Below are 22,625 nucleotides of genomic sequence, written 5' to 3' on the forward strand. Positions count from 1 at the left end.
AGTACTTGCCTAGCATATGTGAGGCCCTGGGTTCAATCCCTAATACTACAAAATAACAACAAATATCTTTAATAAAACCTCCAAATTAACTCAGCACAATTTGTAAAGAAATGAGTAGTTAACCAATCAATTATGGTCCCGATGGTATTTTTCATTGTTGATCATTTTTAAGTGAGATAGCCCATCTTTGTCAGAGCTTATAGTGGTTGGACCTCTCCACGTATTTCTTGCTATGCTGGTATTTCTTTTTACATGTCTCTTGTAGTTCTAAAAAGTTATCTTTGCTCACAAGAGGAAAGTTAGCACTCAAATTCATGTGAATTTTTCTCTGTTGTTTTCTCTCCAAAAAGAATTAAGTGTGTGTATTATTTATATATGTATATAATATATAAATATATATTTTATTAGCCTCCCAAATATTATTTATTTATATATATATTAAATAAATTATATATATATAATATTTTGGGAGGATAATGAAATAAACTTTCACAAGTTCCTCAGAAAACTTACTGAGAGCCCCAGAGAAGACATACTGCTGAACAATATCACTTTGGTGTTGGCATGGTGATTGTGGGAAGAGTTCATGAGCCCAAGGTGGGTGGAAGATGGGGTTTTTGACTCTGGTGTACATTAGGGTCTGCAGGTTGAGCCTACAGAGCACAGTATTTTGAACTCCTGTTTTATCATAGATCATCCCTCCTGTAGCTGTTGCTCTGTTCATGAAGCCCCTCTTTGGTCTCCTCTCAAGGCCAATGCAGCAGTATTCAACGTGAAACCCCCAGATCTGAGCTCATAGGCTTTGCAGCATGCACGTAGCTTATATTTTCATTCATTCATTGACTGCCTACTGGCAAGTCTCTCTCTTATTTCTTTGGATAAGAGATTTTCATTGCTTATTATTAAGGGTTCCGGGAGACCTATTTTTTATTTTGAATTTTTTGTCAACTGCATTTCTTAGCGCTGACACCTCCTGTGTTCATTTACGCTGCACTTGCAGTTCGTGTCCTGAGGCTCACTCAACTCCACAGCTGACTCTGCCCTTCCAACAGGCGTGAGGAGCATGAGGCGGCTGGGGAGGGGCAACCTCTCTCGTCAGTGGGGCCTGCAGGGTGGCAGATCTGGCGACTGCACCAGGGTCAAAGCCTAAACTTGAAGGGGGTTAGTGAAGCCTGGAAGTGTGGGACCTGAGAACTGGCTTCCTGAGGCTCTTGTTGATCTTTGGGGATTGTTGGGACTGAGCTGTAGGTGACAAACTTTCCATTTCTGCATGAACAGGGGCTACATTTTGAGACTCTTGGGCCAGTGAATAAAACTGAAGTGGGAAGAAATGATGATTCCTCATATGTAGAGCAGTAAGAAGAGCCAGTTATGAAAGTGCCCTGAAAAAATGGAATTTTCTAGAAACTCAATGGTAACAATGCCCTTTGTGTCTAATCAGGGCCACTGCCTCATGTGTGAAACCTTGGGTACTGCAGGTAATAAGTTTCAGAGGTTGGGACTCCCATTGCTGTATTCCAAGTCAATTTAGCCCACAAGCTGGAGAGTAGATATTGAAGGCTTTGTAGGAAATGCTATCCCTGTTGCAACTGCTCTGCTATCATAGCACAAAAGCAGCCACAGACAATCCCTGAATGTGTGGGTGTGGCTATTTTCAGAAGATGGTGCATGCCTGTAATCTCAGCTACTTGGGAGGCTGAGGCAGGAGGATCACAAGTTAGAGGCCCTCATCCACACTTAGAATGAGACTGTGTCTCAAAATAAGAAAAAAAATTAAAAAATTGGGCTGGGGTATAGCAAAATAAATAAAGGAGGAAAGGAAGAAAGAAAGAGGCAGTGGGCAGGATTTGTCCGTAGCCCATAGTTGTTGCTGACTCCTCCAACTTCTATTCTGAGGACAGTATCATCACAGGACTCTTTTTGAGGTCAAGTAAAATCAGGACTGGAATTTTGTCAAGGGCATGTTTGTGATTCTCTCTTGAGACAGAGGGAAAAGTGAAGAGTAAAGGAGAAGGAACTAAGGAATAGGAAGAGAGAAAATGGGGTGCAAGACCCTCAGGAACATAGTCATCAGGCCCTACCTGATGGATCAAAATAATGAAATCTAGGGCTCTTCTGTAATTAGAAATCCTCTTCAACTGTAAAGCAATTATTGACTTTAGAGTTGTAAGGTTAGTTTCTATTTTAGACAATGTCAATAGTCAGTGTATGAACTCTGGCACGTTGCTCTTATTTTCATATTTGAAAACTGTTCTTAGGTCCACTAGATGTCAGTAGAACACAAAATTTTCAAGAATTCAGTAGGAGGAGCCCTTCCTACACCCAGGCATAGAACACTGCAGGGTGTTTTCAGCTAGCAGATGTTCTCTCAATAATGCACGCTCTATTTGAAAAACAAGTGATTTAATTTAATTAGTCTTCCTCTCAATAACAACAGTTCTCTAATTCGTGCCAACAGACTTTTGTTAACTTCATGTAAAATGTTTTATTCATCATGGTTCTTAAGGAGGGTAGTTTGCATGCAAATGAAAAATGAGCCCCTGATTTAAACAAGATGCATATTTGTGCCTGTAAATCAGTTAAGGAAAATTTCACATCACCACAATTTCCAAATCAGACCCCTTGGCAAACCATCCTTCAGCATGGTAGGATCTGCAAGCCATCCAGCTAGGAGCTGCTGGGAAGCCTCCCTCCCTACACACACACATACACACACACACACACACACAAATGTACACACAATCATGCACACAAACACGCTCACTGGGTCAGTAGCTCCCCAGAGGCCTCCAAACCACAGGGACCTGAAATTCTGCCGGAGCCACCTCAGGATCTAATTCCATCTTCCCTCCTTTGTGGGCAAACTGGGCGATGAAAGAAAGAACCAGCCTGGGAGGCCCAGATGGCTCCCACTGATAAATTTGAGGTGGAGAAAGGGGCCCTAATATCTTCCTCATGTTCAGGCCTTTGCCTCTTAGGATCAGATAGTTGGAGCTGTAAAGCAGGGCAGGTCAGTGGGACCTTCCTATAAGGTGATTCTGTGATCACTTATACATTTCAATGCACGTATCTTGAAATAGTAATCGCACTTTTGGGGGATTTATCCTGAATATCGGGAAAACATCATGAATCGAGAAGAGAATATATTCAAAGATAATGGTACAGCATTAGAATAGTAAAAAGATTGGATCAACTTAAATGTCCAGCAGTATGTGGGTATTCAGTTATTAATAAATTGAGGGTGACTTTTTTGACATGGGAAGATTTTAAGTTAAGCAGGTTATAAAACACTATGTACAATAGGCTTCCTTTTTTTTTTTTTTTTTTTTTTGGTACCGGGGATTGAACTCAGGGGCACTCAACCACTGAGCCACATCTCCAGCCCTATTTTGTATTTTATTTAGAGACAGGGTCTCACTGAGTTGCTTAACACCTACTTTTGCTGAGGCTGGCTTTGAACCCACAGTCCTCCTGCCTCAGCCTCCCAGGCCACTGGGATTACAGGCATGTGCCACTGCTCCAGGCTTAGGCTTCCCTTTTTCTGAAATGTTTATATGTGCACTATTTGGAAGGACACTGTGTCAGTTTTTTGTTGCTGTGACTAAAATTTCTGATATAAACAACTTGCAGGAGGAAGGATTTATTTTGGCTCACATTTTCAGTCCCTGGTAGCCTGGCTGCATTGCTCTGGGTCTGAAATAAGGCAGAACATCATGCAGAAGGGCACGGCAGAGAAAAGCTACTCAGCTCATGCAGATAGAAAGTATGTATGGGGGCTGGGCAGGGACAAGGTATAGTACCCAGGGGTTTTCCCCAGTGACCTTTTCCCCACCAATCATACCCTACCTGCCTCCAGTTTCCACAACCTCCAGTAAGTCTGTTCAGCTCTCAGTGGATTAACCAATGATGAGGTCAGAGCCCTCATGACCTGATCACTTCTCCAGTGCCCCACTTCTGGACACTGCTATATGGTAGACTAAACCTTCAACACATGACTTTGGGGAGACATCCAAGATCCAAACCATAAGAGACACAGCAAGGTATTAACAGTAGTTGTCCATGGGTAAGAGATTATAATTGTAATATTTTTCTTGATTATCTGTTTTTTTCAACTTTTCTAGTATGGATAGTTACTACTTTTTTTTGTACCATGGATTGAACCCAGGGGTGCTTAACCACTGAGCCATGTCCCAAGTTCTTCTTTATGTTTTATTTAGAGACAGGGTCTTGCTGAGTTGCTTAAAGACTGGCTAAGTTGCTGAGGCTGTCCTTGATCACCATCCTCCTGCCTCAGCCTTCAGAGCCACCAGGATTACAGGTGTGCACCATCACACCCAGCAGGTACTAATTTTTAATAGGCAAAAGAGAGATTCAGTTATTATAGAAAACAAAATAACTCTCCACTCCATGATTCTAAGTTCATATCTATTGAGGGAAAAAAAGTATGCTTGTTTTTTTAATGCAGTTCATCTTTTTTGTTGTCATGGTTATAGGTTACAACATGATTGTTAATAAGTGTTTATTGAATTTGAAATTATAGAATTCCCCATTAGGGCCATTTCAAAGAGACAGATGAAGGAGATAGAGATTTTTTGCAGTTATCTCTGCCCTTTAAAACTGAATAGCTAACTGGGCGCCAAGGTGCATGCCTGTAATCCCAGTGGCTCGGGAGACTGAGGCAGGAGGATCACAAGTTCAAGGGCAGCCTGAGCAACTTAGTGAGGCCCTAAGCAACTTGCCGAGAACTTGTCTCTAAATAAAAATAAAACAAGGGGGAGAATGGGAGAAATGGAGGAACATTGATTGGGCAGAGGGGAGGGAGGGTGCATGGGGGCAGGAAAGATGGTGGAATGAGATGGATATCATTACCCTAGGTACATGTGTGACTGAACATATGGTGTGACACTACATCATGTACAACCATAGAATTGTAAAGTTGTGCTGCAGTTGTGTACAATGAATCAAAATGCATTCTGCTGTCATTATAAACCTAAATAAAAGTTTAAAAAATTAATTAATTTTAAAAAAGGACTGAGGATGTGGCACAGTGGGTAAGTGCCCCTAGGTATAATCCTCAGTACCAACCAACAAACAAACAAACAAACCTGAATAGCTGACAGCATTAGCACTTCTGATCAGAGCAGAGTCTCTGAAGGTCTTGAAAACATCAGAGGAAGAATGCTAGTGATGATCAAGACTGGATTTTGTTGCTATTGTCTTTCCTTGTATTAATCTAGAGAAAGAAAGGAATTTTTATTACAAAAAGAATATATGGTGATTCTTTTTTTTTAATTTTAATTTTTTAATTTGTTTTAATTAGTTACACATGACAGTACAATGATCCTGACATCATACATTTGAATCAGATGGGGTATAATTTCTCATTTTTCTGAGTGTACAGGTTGCAGAATCACATTGGTCATACAGTCACATATATACCCATAGCAATAATAATGTCTATTTTATTCTGCTTCTTTAGCAAATTTGGATGCTTGCTGTATTCCAGACATTGTTCTAGGTGCTGGGGACATACAGTGCATAAGCAGAATCCTTGATTCATAGAGCTGATATTCTAGCTGAAGGAGGCAGTCACCACACAGATGAAAATGTAACTGTACAATGTCTCTTTGCCATTCAGGACAGAGAAGAGTAAGGCTGGGCAAGGAAATGGGTGGTATATGGATGCACCAGTGGGTGGCGGGAGGTTGTTATTTTACAGAAAGTGGGTGAGAAGACTGACTGATAAGGTGACTTTTGAACAGAGATCTGAATTCATGCAAGTGGGCCATGCACTTGGTATCTGTGGTGAGAGGGTTCCTGAAGACACACCAGCAAGCCCTGAAGTGCCAGCATTTTTTATGACCAGCAGTTAGGCCAGAATGCATTTTTAATTCCATTTGTAAATGAAAACATTATCTTGTGTGCCTTTGCCTATGTTCAAGATTGTTTTCCAAGAAGAAAGTCATAAAAGTGAATTTTTTCTTCCATCAGAATATAGGTACTTTTAAGGCTTTTGTTAAGTCAGAGAGATACTGGTTTATATCTCACAGATGTACACAAGGGGTCAGTTTCATGACCCATTATATTAGGCAGTACATTTTAAAAAAAATGCTAGTTTCTTGGGGAAAACTTGCTATATCTTTAGTTAAAGCTAATCAAATGCTCTTTTATTATTAGGGGACTTGAATAATCTTTTTTATATGTATTAGTCATTTGTGTGTGTGTGTGTGTGTGTGTGAGAGAGAGAGAGAGAGAGAGAGAGAGAGAGAGAGCCCACACAAAAAATTACTGCTTTGTCTACTGTTTTTCTTTGGGGAGTTGACTTTTGCATTAATTTGTAAAGAGTCATTATACATAAAAATACTAACCTTCAGTCTGTTTTCTGTTATCAGTATTCTTTCTTGATTTGTTAATTAGCTGTCAATCTACATTATGGTGTGTTTTTGGCCCTTACATTTTATGTGGGTAGATGTATCAGTCTTTAATGACTTCTGACCTTGGAATAATGTGTTTTTTTTAAAAAAAAGCCAGAAGGGGAGCATTTACTGAGTGTTGCTGTGTTGACTGTGCTATGCAGTGTCCCCAACACCATACATTCATTTTCTTGTCTGGTTTTCTCATTAGCCCCTTCCAAGCTTCATCATTCCCATTTTATACATGAAACAAGTGAGTTCTTGCAACCTAGCTTTAGAGTTGGGACGTGGATCCAGGTTTGCCTGTGATGACTGTTAAAAACTTTAGATCAAGTAAATTTAGCAGAGCTTATTTGAGCAATGAACAATTCATGAGCTGGACAACACTTAGAACAACCAGAAGAGATTCTGCAAGCTCCGAATGCAAAAATAAAGAAACAACTTGATTGGCTATAGCAAGGCATCTGCCTTATTTCGGTGTAGTTCAGTGGGAGGTTCCTACTGGTATAACCAATGGGCTGGTGGCTGCTTGTGATTGGCTGAGGTTCAGTTTTTTTTTTTTTTTTTAACTTTTTAATCAGTTTCAAGAAATGTCTCCAAGTTAAGCGGTTTGCTTACGTAAGAGCTCTGGGTACAGAGACAACCCCAGGCTATGGTGTCCTTCTTATTTGCTTTAAACTGCAAAGGCCACATTCTTTCCACTACATGCAACCCCCTGCACTGTACTTGTGCATCCTTTCTGTCCCATGCTTAGATGACCTGCCTTCTGACAGAAGAAGGGACTCAGTCCAGGGACATGCTGAAACTTTGTCCATCTGTTAGAGCTAGCGGTTAAAGTTACTCAGCTAATTGCTGGAATGTTCTTGGGAGCAAGAAAATGAATTATACTTTCAAAAGATACTTTTCAAAATATTTACATAGCCTTGTGAATATTACAAGATTATACTCTCCTGCTTGGGAGGCTGAGGCAGGAGAAACGCAAATTCAAGGCCAGCTTGAACGACTTAGTGAGACCCTATTTCAAAATAATAAAAAAGGCTGGGGATGTAGCTGAGTGATTGGACACTTGTCTAACATGCACAAGACCCTGGGCTTAATATCCGGTACCAAACAGAAAAAAGAAAGTTGTTTGGTGAATCTCCCTGGAGAATAATAGTCAGTTTTAGCAGAGCTAGCTAAGATGTTAAGTAATAGTTTCATTGCTTCCTGAAGAAAAAAATTGTTTAAAAAATATTTATGGGATGACAGAAGCACAAAGGAACACCAAACTGCTAGCTCTTGTCCTTAGCTCATCTCCACACTGGAGAAGCAGGGGAGACCCAGTTGTTATGAATTTTATCTGCACCAAGCCTGAGCCCTTAGAGTTTGGGTAGTGCTTTAGCAGTCATGGAAACCCTTTAAGCCAGAGGTCCAAATTCTTATTCCTGAAACAGCAAGTGTCAGTAGTTCTTCAAATTATGTAAATACAGCTGTGGGCCAACTCTCTCTTGCAGCAGATTCTGTCTCTCCCCTTAATACACCCACCTTCTGTCTCTTTTTTTGGTACCAGGGATTGAAATCAGGGGCACTCAACTACTGAGCCACAATCCCCAGCCCTATTTTGTATTTTAGAGACAGGGTCTCACTGAGTTGCTTAGTCTCGCTTTTGCTGAGGCTGGCTTTGAACTCGAGATCCTCCTGCCTCAGCCTCCAACGCTGCTGGGATTACAGGCGGGCACCACCATGCCCAGCTCCTATCTCTCTTACCGTGGCTGCTACAGTCTGTTTATTGCCTGACTTTCCCACTTGCTTGTAAATTTCATAAAAATAAGACCTTAGTCTGTCTAAAGAGCTATACCTTTAATGACTAGAATACTGGAATATAACATGTACTTAATAAATAGTTAATGAATATCTTAGTCTGTTCGGGCTGCTATAAAAATAATACCATGGACTAAGTGGCTTATAAACAACAGAAATTTGTTACGCACAGTTCTAGAGACTGGGAAGTCCAAGATCAAGGTGGCGGCAGAGTTGGCATCTGGGGCTGACCCACTCCCTGGTTCAATGATGACGACTTCCCTGTGTCACCAGGTGGTGGGAGGGGCAAGGGAGCTAGCTTTATGAAGTCTCTTTTATAAGGGCACTAATCCTGTTCATCAGGGCCCTGCCCTTATGACCTAGTCACCTTCTGGAGACCCCACCGTCTAATGACACCACTTCAGGGGTTAGGATTTCAACATATGGATTTGGAGGGGGCCAAGATATTCATACCACAGCAATGAAGAATAAGCTTGTGACAGAGCCTTTCCAAACCACAGGGAACTCTTACTGCTGTTACTAATGAACTTGAAGAAAATATATTTAAATTTTAGTCTCAAAATTGAAGACTGGGGAATATAGGAAACATCAACTCTAAGACAAATTTAATAGCACATTTTGTATTATTAGAGAACAAGGGAGGCTCCCCAGAACCTTATAGCAGTTGTCTACTTTACATCTTTGCATCCCCAAAGTGAGATGACATAATAATGTTCAAGACAACTCATGATTTCCCCCAGTCAAACCTGTTTTGGTTTCCCCTGTCTTAGCATACTACCCTATGTCATTCCAGTCTATTCTCTATACTGTCGCTGGAGCAACCTTTTCAAAACTCAAGTCGAATCCTATCACACTCTCTCCACCCCTGGGTTTATCCCTTCTTTTACTCAAGCTAAACTTGTCTTCCTCTAATTTTTCTCTTGTTACAGGGCCTTTGCCCATGCCATTTTTATGTCTGGAATGCTGTGTCCCTTCTGCTGCTCTAGCCCCCAACTCCGTACCCAATTTAACTTTGACTTTCATTTCAAACATCACTTGAAATGACTTTAAGAGGTCAGAATGTCATTAGGGTACAGCATAGTCTTTTAGTCTCTTTTGTAACAGTTATCAATATAGTATTTTAGTTATTTTATATAAGCAAGACATACAGTTTCCATCCTTGGGAGGCTTACATTGTAGTTGGGAGCTGGGGGAGACATTAATAATATATACAGAAGCTCCTTTATCTGACTATTGGATAGACAATTAGTGGGTTAATCAAAAGCCAAATACATCAGGGAATTATCTTTGATAGAACAACCTATTCATTTTGACTTAAAACATAAATATGCATGTATGGATTGCTAATTGGTATTCTCTCAGGTCTTTTGTTGTATAAACTATACCTAACTTATACTCTGTTGTTTTTATTTGGGATATATTCTTAAAAAGTTGAACAAGAGTCTGCGTGGTGGCACACACCTGTGGCTTGGGATCCTGAGGCAGGAGGATGGCAAATTCAAAGCTAGCTTCAGCAAAAGCTAGGTGCTAAGCAACTCAGTGAGACCCTGACTCTAAATAAAATACAAAACAGGGCTGGGATGTGGCTCAGTGGTCGAGTGCTCCTGAGTTCAATCTCCAGTACAAAAAAAAAAAAAAAAAAAAAAAAAAGTTGAGAACTTTGAAACCATACAAATATAGAATCTTTGATTTTTAGTTATTTTTCCCTTTTTTTCCTACCCTCTCACACTTGCCTTACCCACACCTGTTCTGGCAGCCATTTTCCCAGACACTCATATTTATTATTCTTAATGGCGGCTGTGGGGTTATGTTAGTGTGTGTTGGAAGAAGGCAGCTTCACACTGGTGAGCGCCCAGGAGGGCCAAGGAAGGGCCCCACAGCCAATGGCTTCTTCCACAGGTGTCCCCAGTGCTCCCTTGAGTGCATGCTGCTTTGCCCTGTTGGCTGTGAGTGAGGTGATTATGGTCAACACAAGCCCCAGTGCCCTGTGCCTGGTCCCACATTTCCCAGAAGTCTGTGTGTTTGTTCTGGTGGAAGTTATTTCCTTGTGTTTCAGGGCAGAGGGGTTAAACTACAAGATGTTCCCTAGGTTGCTTTCTTTTCCTCACGTCCACAGTCCCTCAGATTCTCTGGTATCTCTTGGAGGATTTGACTCAACAGGCGCTTTCTTTGTTTATTTTAAGGGGGACTGGAGTACAAATGTCAGGGGCTCTACTGACCTTACATTCCACAGTGCTGGGCGTGCTGCAGCCAGACCAGCTGCTGTTTCACGTGGTGCACCCCAGACTTCCTCATCAACACTCTGCTTGCACCATAGCCCGGGGCTCCTTCCAAGGACAGCAGGTCACAGGCCTGTGTCCCTTCTCCTGTGATCCATGCAAGCTTAATGTCAAGTGGGAAACCTTTTCCTAGAGGAGGAGCAATTAGCTGCTGTTACTCCTGGCCCCTTAGGGGAGAAGACTGCATCCTCCTTTCTCTGACCTCCTTTTAGGTGGGGGTGCCCGACCTCTTATTGCATCAGGGATGGTGATAACAGAGAACATTCCTCAAATAATTAGCTGCTTTATCTGCTACTAAATTTCTGTTGTGTTTGCAGCTTATCTGTTTACATGTCTGTTTCTCCATAACCTATGAGCCTCCAGAAGGCAGTATGTAAAAGGGGCTTTAGAGCCAGATGGACCTGGACTCAAATTCTGGCTTTGCCATTTACCAGCTGTTCTAACCATAGGCAAATACCTTTAAAGTTTTTGTCCCTCTGTTTCCTTCTGGGCACAATAGGGTAATAATACAGATGCACCTTGACTTTCAACCCAGTTATATCCTTGATAACACCATGGTAAATTGGAAATACTGTAAAAAATGCACCGAATACATCTAACCAGATCAGCATTATAGTTTAGCCTAGTCTATCTTAAACGTGCTTGGAACACTTAACTTAGCCTCCAGTTGGGCAGAATCAGTGGAGACAAACTTATTTATAATAAAGTGTTAAATATACATGTAATTTATTGAATACCACATTAAAAACAAAAACCAGAAAGGATGTATGAGCGTGCTGTTAGAAATACTGGGGTGCCGCCAGGACTCAAACACATGCTTGGAGTAGCTCGGCCCGCCAGCTTTACATCTGCAGAAGGGTGTGCGCCCCAAGAAGCACGTTGGCCTGGGCAGTCCAGGTTTTTATGCCTAACGCTGCACTGCCCCTTGCTCTGAAGGAGGAGCTTGGGGTTACAATCTACGCAATTTTAAAAATTGGGGTGGGCACAGGAAAGGGCGATATTGACCAATTAGCCTTGTTACTTTTTCAATACCTGATAGCACAGATATTGACCAATAGCTTTGGTACTTTTCCAATACCCAATTAACACAGTATTGATTACTGCCCCCACCCAGTTAAAATGGTTACAATTGAATCTCCAAATGGCTAGGGTTAGATCTCATATCCCAATTAAGGCTCAACACTATATTCTGAAAATGGATCACTAGACTTTCTATTTCTCACAATGCTTTGACATCATCATAAAGTTGAAAGTTTTTAAATCAGGGACCATCTGGAACAACTTCCTCATAGGATTTTTGTGCAGATTTTTAAAAGATATAGCATAGAAGTGATTTATCACAGTACCTGGTTTGTCACAAGCAGTCACTAAAGGTTGACTGTGAGGCTGCTGCTCATATTCAAGTCCCAGCACTGTGTTAGTTTCTGTAAGTATTGTTGAATGAATTGATGTAGTGAGTAAGGTCTGAAGTACTTGTTAGCACCTGGAAGCATTGAAATGCTACATCTAGATCTGGTCTTGGATGGGGGGCCTGCCCCTGCCCATAAAATGAAGCCCATCTCTTGAGCAGGTACCATTCCAACAGAGCAGTTCACTGAGTTGGGGTTATTATGGGATTATAGTGTTATACTATGTGGTAACAGCATCACTTATTTTATTCATTATTAATGAAGAAGATAGGGGAATGGGCCCCCAAAGAGGCTTCTCTAAATGAACAGATTGTTCCTTGAAATTAACCTGTAGAAACATTCCAAATTTATCTGCAAACTCCTTGTCCTGGGGCAGCAGAAAAAGGGGGGTGGGACAGATAGGAGTGAAGGCTACCAATTAGAATGTTTGTGAAGGACTAACCAATTAGAATGTTTCAGGCTGGTCCAATAGTTGTAACACTGTCCCAGTACCTGATCAGCATAGATATTGACCAATATAACTTTTCCAATACCTGATTAGCCTAGATATTGACCAATTAGCCTTGCTACTTTTTCAATACCTGATAGCATAGATATTGACCAATAGCTTTGGTACTTTTCCAATACCCAATTAACACAGTATTGATTAGTGCCCCTACCCAGTAAATCCCTAGACTAGCACTCTTAACTACAGTCCCTGTTGAGCTTTGTCTCACCCTGGGGAAGCTCTATTTTCTTCTCACTTTGATAAGCCCTACTCTTTTATACTCATGAGTCCTTGTCTGTGGTTTTTTCATTCTTCCAGTTGACAAGACAACCTGGAGAGAAGTCACTGGAAGGCAGCTGGGGTCTGCTGTAACATTACAGCAGCAGAGGCTGAAAACGCGGTTTCTTTTGGATAACTTTGGGAACCTGAATTAGTGCATCAGATGCATTTCTAACAGAAGGGGGAAGCAGGTTGCAACCTTTAGTGATAAGCATTGTATGTGAAAATGAGGATTTTGCTTTTCTTGAGGAGAACGAGATTCCACACGGTAATGAAAAAGCAGTTCCTGGTGTGTCCACAATTGAATCAAAGAAATGCGCCCTTCAGAAGTCCTTGAAGATTCCCTGAAACAGAATTCCGGCAATGCCAGGTTAATGGTTGAAGTCAACATATGACCACCCTGCTGAAGTTCTAGAATTTATTTTTAAAAATTCATTATTTTTATTTTAGTGGTTCTTTTTGTTGTGATTCCATGGAACTGTTTGATAAATCCTAGGTAAAGAGTCTTTTTATAATTTTACTGACCAAATTAAAATCACCAGCCTTGAAAAAAAAAATCAGATTTGTTTTCTTTCCTGGCCTGCAGCAAGCCCTCTCCCATTTCCAACTGTGGGGTCAATAGTGCTAGATAGTTGGCACAATGACAGGGCTGTAGAAAGGACGTCTGCCTCTGTGGCTCTCACAATGAATAAGGACCACATCTCACTTAAGGAGTCCATCAGGGATATTCAGACAATCCCTGTGGCTGGAATTGGTGCCTCTGACACCAACTGCCTTTTTTTTAAAAAAAAATTTTTTAACATAAAGCAGCAAAGATATTATTGTGGCTTTTCCTCCTCTTTTCAGATCTGATGTTTTGACTTGGCTTCCTGCTTCAGTTCTGTTTGTGGGGATAATCTATGCTGGGTCCAGGGCTTTGTCCAGACTGGTAAGTATTAGAGATTGGGGTGGGGAGGGATGACCCCTGTCTCCCCTTCCCCTTTGCCTTTTAACATATTGCATGTGGCATCTGTCTCATCCATGGGTTGGGGGCAAAGCATCAGCTTTAGTAATGGTAAAGCTAGATTGGAGAATAAGTCTTGGGTCTGAGCCAACATGGAACATTACCCCTGCTTTCACCGAATTGAAAATAACCTGAAAATCAGAAAGGGCCAGCTTATCTTGCAAGGATGGAGCCATTCAGGGGAAAAGCAGAAGAGAAGCAACAGGCTTTGCTTTGGCAGCCTTCAGTGGAGGCCAGCTCTCCACTTGCTTGAGTCAGGCTGTCTATGGGGGCAGGAGGGTGGGGTGGGGGCTCAGTCTGCTCCCTGCTTCTGAGGAACTTGAACCCTGCCTACTGGTAACATGACGCAGAGAATGTGGCCTCGGTCATGGACACAAATGCTTGGTGCAGAGTTGATACCCAGTACATGGGGATGTTAGTAAAATAAATGATCTGTTCTGTTGTCCCACCCTCTCCCCCCTGTACTGAGCTCCTCAAATGTAGGAACTATGAAAAACAGAGCTGCTTCCAGATCCCTTATTTAGAACTCCAAAAATTTAGTTGTCAATAAAGAGAAATCATCATTGATGGAAGGTGGCATAAAAATCAGGAGTGGTATTAATGTATGCCCCCACCCACAGGGCTGGGATTGGCCTTGTGCTTGCCTGGCAAGTGTTCTGCCACTGAGCCACACCTCCAGTCTTCCTGCTCCCTTTTAATACTCTGCTATTTTTGTTTGTTTTATGGTACTGAGGATTAAACCGAGGCTTGTTCTTTCAGTAAGCTGCACCCCCAACCCTTTTAAAAACATTTTTGATTCAGTCTCTAAATTGCCCAGGTTGGCCTCAATCTTGCAATCCTCCTGCCTCGGCCTCTCAGGTGGTTGGGATTAAAGGCATATGCCACCCCTGGCTTGCCATTTTTCTCAGAAAATGTCTGTGTTCTGACTTTCAGAAAAATGTAACTTTGTAAAAGAATTCTGTCTTTTTATTTTGTTATATTAGTCCCTGAGATTTCAGATATAACAGTAAAAACAAACAAATAAACAAAATCCGCTTAACTGGATAACAGTGTTGCAAAATAGCAGTGGAGAATGTAATTTCGAAATTAAACCATCGTTTTTCTTTCCTGATTCATAAGCTTGAGAAGATGGAATGATACACACAGTGGGAGAAACTTTCTAGGTCGGCCTAAGAACTAACCTGCAGTGCATGTTGATGCTCAGCCCAGAACATGCAGCTTGAGCTGGTTTTCCGTCTTGGCTCCATCAGGCCTGTGGGTTCCTATGAATCTGTTGCCTCACTTTACACCCTTTGTCCAGCAGAGGGTGTATCTTCTCCTACAACAGAGAGGATTTGGTGGGAAAAAAAATCGTTGCTCAAAGGCTTTTACAACTTTTTCCTAGGCTCCAGATAATTATGGGTGCCAGAATTTTGAAGGTTGAGTGAGAAAGGCATTGTGCTCATAATACTTTCTGTTTGTAGAGTGCTTTTGCATGGGTTTCCAGAGTATTTCCTTTGTATCTTTTTCTGTGATTCTCATAATCACCAAACAAGTGGTGGGCGAGGCAGATACCAGTTACCTGACACAGGAAGAGATGTTGGTGTGGAAAGTCTTACTAACCTGCTTCTAGTCCCAGGTAGTGGCAGCTCTTCTGGCTCCCCACCTTTTGTCGTTCCAGATTTGTGTCTTTAGGACCAATGCCTAGGATTTTCCCCCTTTTGCACTGGGGATTGAACCCAGGGGTGCTTGCTCTACTATTGAATTATATCTCTGACCCATTAATTTTTTTTTTTTTTTTTTTTAATTTTGAGACAAGGTCTTGCTAAGTTGCCCAGGCTGGCCTCGAACTTGCAGTCCTCCTGCATCAGCCTTCTGAGTAGCTGGGTTTATAGGCGTGTGCCACTGAATAAGCCCAAAGTAAAAGCAGTCATGCATAACTTTAGACCCTTTTGACTGCATGTGTTAGAAAGCTTACAAACTAGTCTAAACATAAGGAAATTTAGCAGTATAATTAAAAATTGTAGGGTAGAGACCTACCTGAAGTGTGGCTTGATTCAGGTTCAATGACAACTTCTTTCAATGTTTTTCAGTTCTGTTCTCTGTCTTAGCCCCATTTCACAGCCAGGCCGTCCCCTCTTAGGCTTACTTTCTTATAACTGAACTGGAGACAGTCTTACTAGTAGTTCCTATATGAGTTCCAGGTTTCTCTTGGATTCAATCAGTCAGGGCCATTGCCTATCCCATCTTAAAACTAGTCGGGAGGATGGAATTATGTTGATTGGCTGGTCCTGGATCTTGGCTTCCTGAAACAACTGCTGTGGTTGGAGAGGTTGGGAACACTGATTGACTAGCTCTGGCCATAGAAGATCCTCACCTGGATCCCATAGATGAAGAAGAGGGTGTGGCAGATTCTCAGTAGAGACACCATAACAACAAAAAAAAGGGACATGGATATGAGGTAGGCTGAAGTCCATTGTAAATATCACTCTAGCATGGCTTTAGGCAGATGGGGAGTCCTATAACCTAGAACAATGTTTCTCGAAGTGTGATCCACAGGTGCACTGATCTTTGAGCTCCTTGTTACCTGTGAGAAGATCGCAGCAGGACATACATCAGCTTCAGCACTAAACACACTTGTTTCATTGAGTGCCTGTGGCTGCTGCTCTTTAACAGCAGTATTGTTTGAAGAAGGAAGTAGTGCATTGATTTACATGTTGGGTGAGCTCCTTCTCTTCTCCTGTACCAGCAGTGGAGTGACTTTGACCTAATAGCCTTCTTTAACCAGCAAAGAGAAACCACTCAATTTAAACTCTTTGAACCAAGGGAAACAACCCAACTCCAAGTATGCCCAATTAGAGTGAGAGGAAGATGGGTGCGAGACACTTACTATTGTTTTTTTAGCAAAAGGACTCAATCCAGCATCTTTTCTTTGTTTTTGAAGTTCTTTGTTTTTACACAGTTGCTTCCTAGGGTGGGTAAACATGAGGCATTGGTACAGTTTGTGTTGGATAGAAAACAGGCGTCAATATGCTGCTGCCAAGCTGTCAGTTTAATGAATCCATAAGGAATTGGGGGGAAAATACTTAATTAAAATCTGTGGGTGTATTGTTATGCAAAACACTTTTAAGGTAGCTTTCCCATGAAGACTCCGTGATGTGGCACGGCCCTGAAGTTCAGTTCTGATGTGCAGCGCCCAGGAGGAAGCCAGACAACCTTGCAAGGGCCCTGTGGAAAGAGTTCTTTGTGGATTTTTCTCCACCTTGAACTCACAAACAAATGATACGTAGACTTAAATATTATTCTTGTGGTTATCCATTAAGAAAATATTTATTTGGGACCTACTGTGAGCTGGGGCTTAAAGACAAAGAAGACCTGGTTCCTGACTTTGAGGAACCGGAAGGGATGAGAGGCAACGAGAGACACACGGCTCCCCGCAGGGGCAGCCACCGTGAATTCTCAGTGTCAAGCATGTGCTGGGCGCTTCCTGTGTTGCCAGTTTGAGTGTCATATGACGTTGAACTTCCTCTCCCTTTGACACAGCTGATTCTGGCCTGCCTGTCCATGCACTGCATGACGTCACAGCGGTGATGGCTCTGATGGTATGAGTGCCAGTCTTTGAACAGTACAACTTTGACGTTTCATTGTCACTCTCATTATAATTTTCTGCCTTAAGTCTTCTCCCCTAGGCTGGGTTGCCTCAAAGCCTGTGCTGATGAGTGTTTAGGACAGATGTACAAATCCCTACATGAGTGAGCCTGCTGGGGAGAGGCCATGGTGCTGGTGATTCACCTGCTGCTCAAACCATGTCATTTTCTTGCTTAGGGAAGGCCAGGGTCAGCAGTTGGAGAGACTGTGCAAATCTTGGTTAAGGCACCTTGACAGGACTGGAATTGGTTTTCTTGCTGACCTCTTTGAACTTGATCTTTCCTAACTGCTTGTCATGGTTTGTCTCTTCCATGAGCTCAGCAGCCACTCAACACATTGTAGGTGGAGATGAGATGGAGGGAGGTGTTGATGAAGGACATGTATCAATAATTAAACCCATTTGGAGTGAATTACTCAGTTAAGCAAGATGGAACTTGTGGGTCTCCTCTGCCTTGGGTTCCAGTATCACATAAAGGAACTTGGATCCACGAAGGAAAGAATCTAAGTGTTGATGTTGAAAGGAGAAGCTGTCCTCCTCTTACTGCTGAGAAGGGATTGCTTTTCTTTTTTCATATTGTTTTCTCATCAAGGCTTTTGCAGTTCAGTCAATCTACAAGGATTACTTTGTTCAATCTACACTGATTACTTTTTAAAACATAGGCTTGGCAGCAATTCAGTAAATCCCTCCCAAGATTTTCATTATCTTCTTGCTACATCTAAAAGTGTTTCCCATAATCTTATAAAAGATTATGGACTCTGGGGAAAATATTTATGACATTGGATTTGACAGTAATCTCTTGGCTATGGTACCAAAGGCATTGGCAACAAAAGAAAAAAATAGACTAACTGGACTTCATTAAAACCATAAACTTGGGTGCATGAAAGGATACTATCAACAAAGTAAAAAGGCGACCTACAGAATGGGAGAAAATGTTTGCAAACTACTTCTCTGATAAGGAAACATTATAGATACTATAAGGTGAACTCTTAAAAATCAACAGCAAAACCCAAACAACCTATAATCCCAGTGGCTCAGGAGCCTGAGGCAGGAGGACTGAGTTTACAGTCAGCCTCAGCAATGGCGAGGCACTAAGCAACTCAGTGAGACCCTGTCTCTAAATCAAATACAAAATAGGGCTGGGGATGTGGCTCAGTGGTTGAGTGCCCCTGAGTTCAACCCCTGGTACCAAAACAAACAAACAGAAAACACAACAAACCCAAACAACTTGATTAAAAAATCTACAAAGGACTTGATTAGACATTTCTCCAAAGATGATTTATAAATGGTCATGGAGAAATGATCAACATCATTAATCATTAGGAAATGCCAATCAAAACTATGAGATATTTGTGTGCATGTATGAATATGTAACAATGAACCCCATCATTATGTACAGTTAAAATGCACCAATAAAAATATGGAAATTAAATTTTACAAGGAAACAAACAAAAACCTATGAGATACTACTTCATACTCATTAGGGTGGTTAGTATAAAAAAAAAAAAAAACCAGAAAATAACAGCCATCGACACCATTCATTTCTAAAACTCTTTTCATCTTGTAAAACTCAAACTCTGGACCCATAAAGCACTAACCCCCCATTGACTCCTCCAGCCCCTGGTTAAGTATCACTTTATTTTCTGTCTCCATAAATGTAACTGCTCATATAAGTGGGATTATTCAGTGTTTGTCTTTTGGTTAGGATGTGGAGAAATTGGAATCCTTGGGCACTGCTGTCAGAGATGTAGTCATATAGCTGCCGTGGAAAATGGTATGGTAGTGCCTGAAAAAATTTAAAATAGAATTATCATATGATTCATCAATTCCACTTTTGGATATATACCCAAAAGAATTGAAAGCTGGAAAATGAAGAGATATTTGTGCATCCATGTTCATCTATTATTCACAGTCCAAGATAGAAGCAACTCAAGTGTCCACCAGTGTTTAAATAAACAAAATAATGATATGTTATTTAGCCTTTAAAAGGAAGGAAATCCTGCCACATGCTTCAACATGGATGAACCTCGAGGACTTTATACTAAATGAATAAGCCAGAAGCAAAAAGACAAACCCTGAATAATCCCAATTTATATGGAATACTTAGAGTAATTACATTTATGGAGACAGAAAATAGAGTGACACTTAACCAGGGGCTGGAGAAGACAATGGGAGGGGTGGGTGTTAGCGTTTGAGATTTACAAGATGAAAAGAGTTTTAGAAATGAAGGGTGTCCAACAATGTGAGTGTATTTAATGCCTCTGAACTCCACATTTAAGAATGGCTAAAATGTTAAACTTTGTATTCTACACATTTTGCCACAATTTTAAAAAATAAAAACATTTAAAAGCCCCAGAAGAACTTTTCTTGGGGATTATATGAAAAGGAGCTGATAATGTGTTCTTATTGGTCTTACTAGCACTCTTTGGGGTGCTGTGGGATATGCATATTTAGTTTAACTGAATTCGGGTAGAAGTGCAAGAAAAATAGCAGTTCATCGAAACCAGGACTTGAACAGCCTATTGCTTCAGGGTAGGCTTTTGTGCCAACCGGAGGGTTGTTGCCTCCTGAGACCTTTTCTTATACCCACACATATCTCTTGGGATTTGCATTTTACCAAACTGGAGGAATTCCTGGTATATTCAGATGCCTATTTTTCATACAACAAGGCCCCTAACCTGTCAGCTACTTTATGTGATACATGGAGAAAGAACAGAAATGGTCTCTGAGCTTGTGCTGGAGGTACATTAGGGCAGAAGGCAGTCAGCTCCTCTTATGTAAATAAAATATTTATGTAAACAAATACTTAAATTATATCATGCAAATCAACTTATAAATGTTCATTTATTTGTACACCTGTGCATATTCAAATACTTCAGAGCTTCCAGAAAGGATGTATGGTAGCTGTTGTAGTTTTGACATGAGGTGTCCTCCCAAAGCTCCTGTGTTAATGCAGTAATTAATATTCAGAAAAGTGAAATGATTAGATTATGAGAGCTGTAATATAATTGGCAAATTAATCTCTTTCATGGATTAGTAATTTGAAAGGACTACTGTGCTAGGTGGTAACCGTGGGCTGGAGGAGGTGGGTCACTGAGGGCATGCCCTTGGGAATTGTGTCTTGTCCCCCTGCACCCTTGTAGCCTACTCCCAGTCGGTCCTTTTTGCCACAGTGCTCCGCTGGATCTTGGGCCAAGAGCAATGGAGTTGGCCGCCCATTGAATGAATGTCTGAAACCTTGAGCCCAAAATAAACTTTTCCTCTTCTAAGTTGTTCATGTTGGGTATTTTAGTCACAGTGATGAAAAGCTGGCTAACATAGTAGTTTATAAAAAATACTTATAATGAAAACAAGATAAATATTTTCATGCAGAGGATTTTAGAAGAAATACAGATGAGACCTCAAAGACTTAATGCATATTTATGCCATATTATTTTATGACATAAATGCAGTTGGGGTTTGAATCTAGCTCTCAGCTTTCTGTAGCGGAATAAAAAGTCCCAGGACTCTTAGTGCTTATTAGAGCAGAGCCATTGCTGAAGAAAAGCAGTGCTATGCCTTGCTGTCAGGTCTGAAGGGAAGTTTCCCTGGGTCCTCATAGAGGATTGGCTGGGAGACTTTATGGGGGCAATTCTCCCATACCGTCCTTATAATAAAACCCTCAATAACCTAGTGTCTTGGGTTCTTTGGAGACACAATGACTGAAGAAAAAAATTGCTGGGGCTAAAAACCATGGCTCTCTAGTTATCTGGCTCCATTCTAGTGTGGGCAGATAGCCTCAGACAATTCCTCAGGACATTATTTCTTCTATGCACAATTCTGATAAAAATTGGACTGTCCACAGTTGCCAGTGTGACTTTAAGCGGGGACCTAGAGTGCAGTTATTCCATATTCAACATTAAGGACATAACTACGTATTTAAAAATCACCCAAGGAGAAGAAAGTAGGATTGACATTTTTTGTTTTCTTTTGCTTTCTTTCTTTGGTACTCAGTATTATATACAGGGGCACCTAACCATTGAACCACATTCCCTCCTTTTTAATTTTTAATTTTTTTTTTATATTTTAATTTTGAGACAAGGTCTCTAAGTTGCTAAGGCTGGCCTTGAACTTGTTATCCTCCTGCCTTGGCCTCCCAAGTTGCTACAGGCATGAGGCACCATACCTGGCTGGACTGGCATTCTATAGAAATTAAAAGACTAACCCAGGTCTTGCTTGACTAAGGGTCATCCACACCCCTGCAGAGTGACCAAGGCCATGTCTGCAAATGAGACCAGAGTTTCCCATAGAATATTGCCCTAGGTTAGTTCCAACACCTGAACAAATAATCAAGGCTTCAAAATTCCATCTGAGAAGCATGAGAATAATGAAATATTTCTAAGGAATAGTTAGCACTTTCTTCTCATATCTGAAAAAAAATTCATTAGCACATAGATGAAATGTTAAATTTTAAGCTAATGCACTCTAAAGAATAAATTAGTTGTTAATTGTGCCCCTAAGTAATTCAGTGAATTGACCTGTAATATAGTCAAATTTGGCCAAATACATTTTGGCAGACTTATGTCAAAAATGATGATTGGAGCTTGACAATGGTTGATGTTGGGTCATTGTTTTTTCCTGATGAAGGATGACTGTACCTTTTGTTGTTGAGGGCATTCCAAGATTCTTGATATTGTGGAAGCACACACTTATTTTTCCATTCTCTTTAGCCACAAGTAGACATTTAGGTTAGAAAGGGGAACCAGAATGGATGCCTCAGTTTTCTCATTTGTATGATGGGATGTTAATAGTAGCTCATTTATGGAGTCACCATGCATTTTAAATATGTGAAAGCAGGTAGATCAGTGTCTAGTATGTTGTAAGCATTCAGTGTGTCTCACCTGCTACGACTGCTGTTATCATTTTTCAGAATTTTTGTTTGGTTTAACAGAAGTCCCTGCTGAAGCGAACTCCACAAAGATAATGGCAGATATCCTAAAGAATCAGTTACTAAAGGGTCTTCTGAACTAATGTAACATACTTCAGACGAGGACCTGTGCAATTAGAAGCCAAGAAAGCTTGGTGAAGTTGCCTGCTGTCTTTGATACTGTTGTTTTGCCTTTTCATTTTTTGATATGGGGTTCTTGGAATGTTGCCCAGGCTGGTCTCAACGCCTGGGCTTAAGTGATCCTTCTGCATGCATCAGACTTTTTTATTTTGGCGGGGCTGGGGTGGGGGGGAGGTGTTATCAGGGATTGAACTCAGGAACACTCGACCACTGAGCCTAATTCCAGCCCTATTTTGTATTTTATTTAGAGACAGGGTCTCACTAAGTTGCTTAGGGCCTCACT

The 22,625-nt window shown here is 41.1% G+C and overlaps 1 protein-coding gene across 1 annotated transcript in view; it reads left to right on the plus strand.

Moving 5' to 3' along the window:
* Window positions 1-22,625, plus strand: part of Slc35d4 (solute carrier family 35 member D4) — a 118,969-nt gene that overhangs the window by 14,357 nt on the left and 81,987 nt on the right. The window contains exon 4 of the mRNA XM_076836959.2: window positions 13,514-13,595. Within this exon, the coding sequence (XP_076693074.2) occupies window positions 13,514-13,595 (82 nt within the window). The remainder of the gene's footprint in view (window positions 1-13,513; window positions 13,596-22,625) is intronic.

This window comes from Callospermophilus lateralis, chromosome 17, assembly GCF_048772815.1.
Source record: "Callospermophilus lateralis isolate mCalLat2 chromosome 17, mCalLat2.hap1, whole genome shotgun sequence".
Classification (NCBI taxonomy): domain Eukaryota; kingdom Metazoa; phylum Chordata; class Mammalia; order Rodentia; family Sciuridae; genus Callospermophilus; species Callospermophilus lateralis.